Source organism: Pollachius pollachius (assembly GCF_949987615.1).
Source record: "Pollachius pollachius genome assembly, chromosome: 6".
Classification (NCBI taxonomy): Eukaryota; Metazoa; Chordata; class Actinopteri; order Gadiformes; family Gadidae; genus Pollachius; species Pollachius pollachius.
Window position 1 is genome coordinate 10,862,440 of NC_136939.1, and position 10,154 is coordinate 10,872,593.

At 45.6% G+C, this 10,154-nt stretch overlaps 1 protein-coding gene across 1 annotated transcript in view; it reads left to right on the top strand.

Moving 5' to 3' along the window:
• Nucleotides 1-6,938: 6,938 nt before the first annotated feature.
• Nucleotides 6,939-10,154, top strand: part of robo3 (roundabout, axon guidance receptor, homolog 3) — a gene marked incomplete at both ends in the record, with an annotated part of 132,158 nt that continues 128,942 nt past the window's right edge. The window contains one exon of the mRNA XM_079739048.1: nt 6,939-7,089. Within this exon, the coding sequence (XP_079595174.1) occupies nt 6,939-7,089 (151 nt within the window). The remainder of the gene's footprint in view (nt 7,090-10,154) is intronic.

A 10,154-nucleotide genomic window follows, 5' to 3' on the forward strand; every position in this document is an offset into this window, starting at 1 on the left:
AGTGTCTTGAAAGTCGGTGTGGATTGATTGTGGAGAAGGGCGGGCCGGTGCTCACTGGCCTTCCTGCATCAAAGGCCTGCCACGGTGGGGTTGCAGAAAGGGGTCACTTTTGCAGAAACACTTGAAAACAGGCAGGGGTGCACACATACACACACATATACATACACACACACGCACACACACACACACACACACACACACACACACACACACACACACACACACACACACACACACACACACACACACACACACACACACACACACACACACACACAGACTAGGGGAAAGGGGGAGTATACCCACACCCAAGGGAATCAGATAGGGTCTGGGGAAATTTGCCGAAAATTGTGCCATTTAGATTTTTTTGGGGTGGGAGGAAGGGGAACGAAAAAAAGATGGGAAATATTAAAATTCTAATGCATATTTAAATAAGCACTTTGCATTCATCCGCATTTATCACTGAAATGAAATGTTAAGAAAAGAATGGGATGAAATTAATATGGATGTGTGTACTTTTGGTGTATTCATGAGATGCAAATGTTCAAGAGGGATGAGTGACAGGCACCGATCGGGCCCTCTTTCTATGTCCACGGGGTCATGGCTAATTGCGTCTTTGTTGTGCAATCAGCCAGAGTTTGCTTTGGGTTTTGGTGGCGGTGTGAGTGTGTGAGTGGGGTGCAGCGCAGCACTTTGTTTAACTTCCTCCGGCCACGGGGCCCCCACCATGTAACTTGAAGGCCCCTAGAGATCAGCTAATCCTCAAGACTAAAAGCATATTGGACTCTTCACTGCGCCATTTAGCCTGCAACCTATTTGACTAATCATACAAATTTTGGATATCAGTAGAAGCCCTATTTAGATGCAAAGATGGTAATGCAATATGTATACGATCACAACACAATCCAGTATAAGAAATAAATAACGCTTCATTATGAATCAGGTGATTTGTATAACCATTTTATGGCATAAGTTGAGATGACTTCAAAGGAAACTCAGTTTTATGATACAGCAATGGGACATTGGGTTGAACTGTCGACAAATGTTACTTTTTGGGTATCAAATATCAGCATTTTTGTTTTGAGCATTGATGCCGTGGAGGCAGGCAGAGATTCAATATCGTTTTTCTGACAGGAGCCCTCTGAAGACTACTTTGCCCATTAACAATGTCGATCTGCTTGATTTTGGGGCCGGGATTCTGAAGTCTTTGAAGTCGGCTGTCAAGGCGTCGGGATGAATCGGGAGGAAACCAGCTCCAGGGTGTTTCCAGGACAGGAAGTTTGTGAGGCCTAATTGGACACAGCACCCCAGAGCGATGCAGATGATCACTCTCCTCAGAAGGGTCCGGCCTCCCTCTCTCTCTCTCTCACTCAAAAGCGATCAACATGCTCAGCGTAGCCCACGGTTTGGAAAACACCAATTATCGCCACTTTGGCATATGGGCAGCCATACGCACCTCCCATAAAACTATGCCGTCGGACTGTGCCAACTGCTCGCCCGGTGCTGAGTGTCTGCCACAGCGTTGTTTGGTTGTCAAAAACACTTCCAATTACTGGCAACTCTCCCCCCCCTGCTTCCCTCCGGTGGAAGCAGAGGAAGGAGGCACTCTCGGCAGGAGCAGCAGAACCATTGGGGCGATCGTACACCTGCAGCCTCCATGGGGGGTCCCTGGCTCCGACCGCCACGGCCCTACTCCTTCCAGCTGGGTAGGAGTTCTGTATGTGTGTGTGGGTGGGTGTGTGGGAGGTCCGTGTGTGTCTGTGCCGCCGGTCTCTCCCTCCCCCGACCCGATGGTTCCTAGAGGATGGGCGGGTGATTATGGACTGAGGGTGGGCTAGGGGTCCCCCAGTGGGGCCAGGGCTCCCAGCCTCCGGCAGATGTTCCGGCCCTCAGCCCTGTGATGGCTGTCCACCCAGCGGCCCGTCACTGTCCTAGCCCCCACCAACACAACCCTGCACCCCGGGCTGGCCATCTGAGTGCAGGTGCTCCCGGTGCCGGTGCCAGTGTCCAACGCACCGTGCTGTTCAGTGGAACTCAGCCATCAACCACGCCTGATGATGGTTGACTCTGCCCTGGAGGTGCAGATGGGGAATGGAAGGACGGTTGGGGGTGGGGGGGGGGAGCAGTCACGGTGCTCATATGTGATGATGTGGTTGTCATCACTGTTGGTGAGGCTGTTGTATGCCAGCACTGCTTGGCCCAATGTGTTATGTTTGGGAATAGGGGTGGGATCATTGAATTGTTTTGTTCTCTCTGTTCTCTTATTTAGGTCAGTTTTTTTTTGCATGAATTGTGCCAACAAAGATAAACATCCGTAGAATACAAAAACGAACTCATGAAACATGTATTCTTCCTGAGGTTTGGTCACAAATAAGTTTAATGAATGTCATATTTTTCTTTGCTTCTGCAATACCGATTCACTATTAAAGATGCAGAAAATATATTATTTTATTTTTTAAAGGGGAACCTTTTAATGTTCATATCCCAAGGAGATAAATAAATGAGGTTCTGCACTGAATTATTTTAATACAAGAAATGTTTTGACACAACCGCATAGACTTTAAAGATTTCCCTGGTTAATTGGGCACCAACGTAAAACGTCAGAAAATTCTCCATTTCTCTCCGGTGCAGACATTTTTAAAACTAATATATTTGGTATGGATATGCATGATTAGCACAAAAACCCAGTCGAAGGCTGCCCTGGAGTTGAACACCTAAAGCCAGTTATTTGAGAACTTTCTTAACAGTCTGAAATTACCCTTGACCAATGCAGTCTAAAGCCTTTTGTTCAGTAGCTAATACACAGGAAATTACGATTATCCTTGAGTGTGCACAATGGAAGACCAAAATTCTCCTCGGACAATGAACAATTCATTGAGTAATGGCTGCTCATTGCAATCAAGTGCAAGTTGGACAGAACGCTTTAGACTATTTTGACGGATAACTCTCCAGCTTGCAACAAAATGTTGATAATTAATTGTTCTTTCCATTTGGTGCGTTGACAATAGCCAATGTTTAAAATGCAGAGAAAAGGAGGGGGACAGTTGAAATGTTTTGTGAGTTTATGACTAATTTGTTATTGTTATCCGGTCTTGTCAAAGCTGTTTCTTCTTTGCCCGACCAAAGGGATCCATCATAACATTATTTGACAAGTACATGAATGAATACAACATGAATAATAATAGCATGTTAAGGGAACATTGCGTTCCACAATTTACATCACATAATCTCTTATCCAAATCAGAAGGAAATAGGGTGCAATTCAAATTAATAGCTCTAATAAGATGTATTCAAAGGTTAATTCAAATAAGCCTACAATGAGGGACTAGCAAAGCCAAAAGGGAATGCATTAAAAGACTGAGGCCTACAACACACTATAATAAGTTTACTAGCAACAAAGGTCACGCGATGTATAACAGTAATGACCTGTAAGCATCCATCAGAGCATTTAAACTAGCAACTAGCATCACATTAGCATCAGCGACAAAACCATATTGAAATGGCTCATCCCCTAGGCCCCAATGTTAATGGGCTTGCATGAAATTTGGTTACAACGCTTGAAAAGGAACATTCAACTGTCGGTAACAAAACGTAAGCAGACATGAATAAAATATATTTCAAAGATATTCTGCTCTGAAAAATGATCCAAGGATGAGGTACAAAAAACGAAATGTGAGGAGGAAGAAATTACACAAGGTATGACATGATTTTCTCCAGGCTTACTGCTGATACAGTATGTCCACAATGCATTGCTACTACAAACATTGCTACAACAAATAACTTGTTCATATTGCTTTATCAACACTTAATAATACTGCAATTCATTATTTCTATGTTGTAATTAGTTCAGCGCTTTATGTGACATCAATAAAAGTAAGGACTAACTTTGCCTGTCTAGTGACTACTTTTTAACTTATTGTTACTTGATACTGCTGCAATGGTCCTTGAGGTGGATCCAGCCTTTAAATTTAATTTATAAATGCTTGGTAAGGCAAAGATAGTTCTCACTTTAGATACACTCTATACAAAATACTTGAGTAATGCTTTATAACCTGCAGACCTAATCATGAATTGCATCATTATTTGTGCATTTCTAAAGCATTATTAACACATTGTAAATAGTTAAGTTTTAAATCATAAACTTTTTAAATGTTTTTGTAAACCATTATCTTAATATGTGATTAATAATTTATATGATTATTATTCACTTTTTACTGTTGCTTTTTTAATAAGGCAAGGCAAATATTTCAGCTTGAAAACACTTCAAACCAATACAAAGACACAATATTGCATTTAAGGACAAATTATAAAAAAACATCAGCGTCTCTCTAACTTAGCCCACAGTAATTCCAACACTTTATTTAGAGCCACTGTTTGAAATGATGTTGTGTATTCATCCAGAACACGAGCTGAGAGTGATTACACAGAGATCACGAGTGGCTGAAGAGGACTTGAGCCGCGCAATCATCTCTGGATAACCATGCACGTCTTTATGGTGGCTCTTCAGGACTGGTCCTCATTATGGGTTATTCTCTATGACAGGCATAAACACAAAGCCAACTTGGTAGGCCCTGCACAATTGCGACAACATTGCGACCACAGGAATCATGATCAAGTACTTATCGTTAGGTTTGAACCGCTATGTAATTACTGGCCGACGGTTTTGTTGCATTTGCTTTAACTTTCTTCAGTTTTACTTTGTTTTTATCTTTACAACCATCGTCCATCGAATGGGTTTCATTTATTGTTGGGAATTTTGCTATGTGTGTGAATGTGTGTTTGTACCTGTGTGTTGAACACCTTTGACAAGCAACAGTGAAGAATTACGCTGTATTTGCATCTCTTTATCTTTGCACACACTCCCCCCCCGAAATCCCCTATGAAGAGGTTTAACTGTTTATTGGCCCTTGTTGCAATCACACTGTCTTCTTAGTGATTAGGGCTTATTCCAGAAGTAGTAAACAACTTGGCTGCGACGGTCCCATCGATTTGAAATGGTCTTACTTAAAGAACTACACAGTTTAATGGCTTTCCCTTAACTACAACTTAAAAGTCCTCTCTTAAGAACCAACACATAGATGGCCTTTCTGTTCTTTTACTAGACAACTTGACTCCTAGACAACTTGTGCTGAGATTTGGATCGCAGACCATAATGACTATGCATTATCCATCCTCAGTCTAGCACAAGGGTTCCCATACCTCCGCGCTCTTCCCATATTGAACGCGCATTAGCGCTGTATGTGTGCCTATAGCTGGCATGAATGCCCCATGAATAGAGGAGCCCTTTAAAATGAGGGTGGACTCCATTGGAAAGACACCAGGGGATGGAGGACATGGGGACGTGTGAGAGAGGGAGGGGGTGGCGGAACGGAGGTCGTCACGGCGACTTTGTTCAGGGGGACAGCTCCCATTGTGGAGGCTGCCGGGCGGCTTCCTGATGGGCTGGGCCGGGCTAATGGGACACACACTGGGGCTGTCAGTGGGACGTCCTGGCACCACACTCTCCCGTCCTGCCTTGGGGGGCGCGGCGTGCGATGTGTGTGTCGTTGCAGGGACAGCCAGACAATAGCTAACCATATGTATGCTTTAGGCTCATCAGTGGCATACAGGTCCATCATTTTGGTATTGTTTATTGTATTTGCTTAAAGAAGGTGCTGAACACTAGGGGAGGTGCAGTCGACAAAACACGTCGTGGCTAAACATTCAGACCTTTGCTGTTGAGAGAATTATCAAGTATGTTTTACGCGAATGCAACTGAACTTGTGTTAGAGGAAAAAAGTAGCAGGGATAAATGTACAAGGATCATGAAATAGATTTCTTTGGACAAGCTGGTTTTTCTGGCAAGACATGATGTTTGGGAAACCCAACAAACATTCAGACATCAAGCTGAAAAGAGATCATGTTTTGATACAGAGGCAAAGCCCGGTAGCCAGATCAAAGCCAATGTTGGTTTGGCTGACATCTGCCCAGTACTTCACATAGTGTGCCACCGTCATTCTGTGTGTTTGTGAATACTTGTATTGAAGACCCAAGCCGGCAGCAGACTCTCTATTCCCCCTCCACTATTTCTCTGGCCAACTCTGACCCCCCTGGGATGATTATTAATGTAATAATTAAACATTTATTGCCAACAGCACCTGCTCTATCCATCTCTATTTCGGTCTCTCTCTCCCATTCTCTCTCTCTTCTGGACCCCCAGGGACCCCTCTGCAGAGAATGAGAGAGAGAGAGAGAGAGAGAGAGAGAGAGAGAGAGAGAGAGAGAGAGGGAGGGAGGGGGAGGGAGAGTGAGAGAGAGAGGGAGGGAGGGGGAGAGAGAGAGGGAGGGAGGGGGAGGGAGGGGGAGCTAGGTGGGAGGGGTCTGAAAAAATGAGCAGCAAATCCGAAACGAGTGGAACAGACTCCCGGATTCTTTCACACTGGCGAGAAGGATTTTTTTTTGCATGCGTCTGTGTGGGACGTGGTGTGAAGTTATGTGCTCCAAGAACAATAGCACCCTGGGAGATCAAGAGGCAGGCACAATCCGATGCTGGGAAGGAGCTCAAGGAACAGAATGACTGAAGATTCCTGCATCCTTTTAACACATTGAAGCAACTCGTCCATTTTCTGTGGTTTTTTTAACCAAACACTCCACTAGCTTTTTGGGGGGAGTTTAACACATTGGAGAGATTTGGAGAGAGAGCAAGAGAGAGAAAAATACACTTCTTTCTTTTCTTGAACTTTCTGTATTTTTTCGGTTCCAGTTCATTGACCACAGAGGACACCAGTGAAGGAGTTATGCCTCAAACGCGTTGAGTCACTGAACTCGCAAGTATAACAATTAAGACACGGAGAGAGTGCGAACAGCAAGTGTGAGAAAGAGATCGAAATAAAGGTGTTGGTAGGGGGGACTGCGGCTGCCTCTCTCCACCGGCACCGCAGGGAAAGCGAGGCGGCAAGATGCTGCGCTATCTGCTGAAGACCCTGCTGCAGATGAACCTGTTCACGGACAGCCTGAGGGATCACAACGGAACCGACCCGTTCCTCAACGGCTCCATACCGCCCTACAACGGCTCCATGCTTGACTGGGGCAACTTCACAGGCTTCAACGGTAAGGGGATCCTCACCTCATCCCCCCCCCCCCCCCCCCCCACCCCCTACTACCCTAACAACACCCCTCCATCACCCCCTAACCCATCAGCCCCGCTCCCCTCTCTCTTTCTCTGGGTCACTCGGCTCCGGAGACCTCCTTTGGTCTTCCTTTGGCTCACAAATTCCAATTGTACGTTTTGACAGGTTCTGGTCCGCGGGGCACATTGGGTTTTTCTTTGAAAGGACTTGAGGCACTAAAACAGGCAGGGAAGGGAGTCTTTTGTAATGGTAAATGGTGCGACCGGACCGAGCAAAAAAAAAAGAGGAAGAGCTCATATAGAGTTGTCAAAAGAGCATGTGGCTGTGATCTCTGCATGTGATGGGAGCACTGTTTCAAATGTCTTCTCCTCTGATCAGATCAATGACAGACCTCAAAATATTATCAGTCTAAAGAAAAGTGTGTTTGAAAAATGTGTTTAGAGACGTATAGATAATGCTAAAAAAATAAATAAAATAAAAAAAATGTTTAAGACACCTTCAACAACAAATAGGAAAGTCTGTCATTAATGGGTAAGCATGACTGAGGACAGTCCTGCCCCAGTCAATTCAAAGTGATACGAAGAAGGTGGTGAGATGAAATGATTGGAAGAAACAATTTTTTTATTATACTCACAGCCAATGACAGTGTGCTTTGGGGGAGAACTGCTTCTGAGACATGAGGAGTATAACGCAACACAAGTTCACAAGTTCCACCACTCAAGAGTTACTGTGCTCAGCCATCAGGGTTTGAGAAAGCCGCCTGCTGGGAGAGGAGACGGAGAGCTTCCTCACATCCCCTGAACTTCACCACCGCCAGTGGGAGAGAGACAGAGAGAGAGACAGAGAGGGGGAGAGAGAGATAAATGGAGAGAGGGAGAGAGAGAGGGAGACTCTCACACAGTGAGAGTCTTCTTTCTTCATGTCATTGGCACACTGCTCAATCTGCCAACGAATAACAAGCATGGAGAACCCTCCTGCATGGCTCTTGATCTTTTTAGAGAAGAGAGAAAAATCCACTGTCAAAGCTGTGTGTATTTGTAGGACATAATATCTGTGTGTGAGTGTGTTTGTGTGCATGTGTGTGTGTGGGAAATGGGTCTGAAATGTTACAATAATGTGTGTGCATGTCTTTGAGTGTGAAGTATACTGTGTTAGCGTTTGTGCATTACCAGTGTGATGGGATGGCCCTGCTGTTCTTTGCTACTAAGAGTTGTGATGTGTGTATTTGGGTTATATATGTGTGTGTGTGTGTGTGTGTGTGTGTGTGTGTGTGTGTGTGTGTGTGTGTGTGTGTGTGTGTGTGTGTTTGTGTGTGTGTGGGATCATGCGTGTGTGTGATCATGCGTGGGTGTATGTGTGTGTGTGTGTGTGTGTGAGTGTGCATGTTTATAGGGTGGAGTTAAGGCAGGGGATCACCTTGATGTGCTCTCTAATGAGCACCCTGGCTTTGTCTGCATGTCATTGCATACCAATGAAGGCTGGGGTTGCACATGCACGAGCACACACACACACACCCACACACACATACACACACACACACACACACACACACGCACACACACACACACACACACACACACACACACACACACACACACACACACACACACACACACACACACACACACACATACATGTATATGTAACACGATCAGTAAAATTAATATGTTGGTGGGTGGTGGTGATGTCCCCTTTTGTGAAGGCTAGAACTGTGCCTGGTCACTATTGTTCACCTCCTCTTTATCCTCACTTCCTATTGTCCTCATCCATCCATCCACCCAGCCATCCACCCCTCCTTCGTCCTTCCCTCTTGTCTTCCTTCTTTTCATCGTTCCACCCAACGGTGCACTTCCTGCCAACGTCTCCCACCGCATCAGGCGGACGTCAAAGAGTTCCTCATGGATGCCACCGCTGTGGTGTCCGCATTGTGTTCTGCATGTGGGCAACCTGCGCGTCTAGCTAATTGCCTTTTGATGTGGATACCGTCTGATGCTGCGTGAGGGTTTTTAGTTATTTCTTTTACATTCTGCTGGTGTAGCCCTGGGTGTCGTGCACACGCTCACACGCTGGGAGTCTGTGTGAATAAGTTTGGCACTGGAGTGTGTTGTTGCTGTGTACAGAATGAGTTGTAATATTGTAATTGCCTTTCTTTATATTTGGACCACCCGCCTAACCCTAACCCCCCCCACACACCCACACCTATACACAGACACTCACACACACACACACACACACACACACACACACACACACAGAAAAACACACACACACAAACTCACACAATTCCCCAATAAGACGCTTATCACAGCGGAGGTGTGTGGCCGTTGCAATAAGGCAACGTTTACGGCCTCGCTCTTTCACACTTCCTACCATACAGCGTGTCTGGCTCTCCCTCTCTCTTCTCTCTCTCTTTCTATCAGGCGCTCTCGCTTTCCATTCGTCTCTTATCGGCCTGCTCTAATGGAGTGCAGATTGCTTGTTCCCGTCGTCAGATCTATAGGGGGCTCGGCGAGAGTGTGAATGCGAGCGGAGACGAGGTCCAATTAATCTATTGAGGAGAATCTCACTCTCTCTCTCTCGGCGGAGTATCTGCTCCTGATTTAGACTCAGGCGGGCAGACGTGCCTCCCTTCGCCTCGGCTTCATATTCTCAGAGACCGCGTCCCTGGAGCTCATCGAGGTCTGAGGTAATCTCGACCACACGCCTCCCCCGATAACAACTGATAGCCGGCATCGATACAGTTGGACGTGGGCGGGTCTTAAATGAGGGATAGTGGAGGTGCCACGCAAAAAACAAACAAACACGCGACTGCGCTGTCACTCGATCGACTGCGATCCATCGATCGTTGGTTAAGGTGAGACAAAAGTATTGAGTTCGAGACTCTTTTACTTGACTCCCTGTTAATGAGGCGTGATTGATTGAAATTAGCCGAAGAATAGAACCAACAAATACACGCTTGTTTATTGAGATAAATAAAAGACAAAAAAGTCCACCTACATTTACGGCATTTGCGTTCACATTCTTGAGCAACTCTCCCTCTCTCTC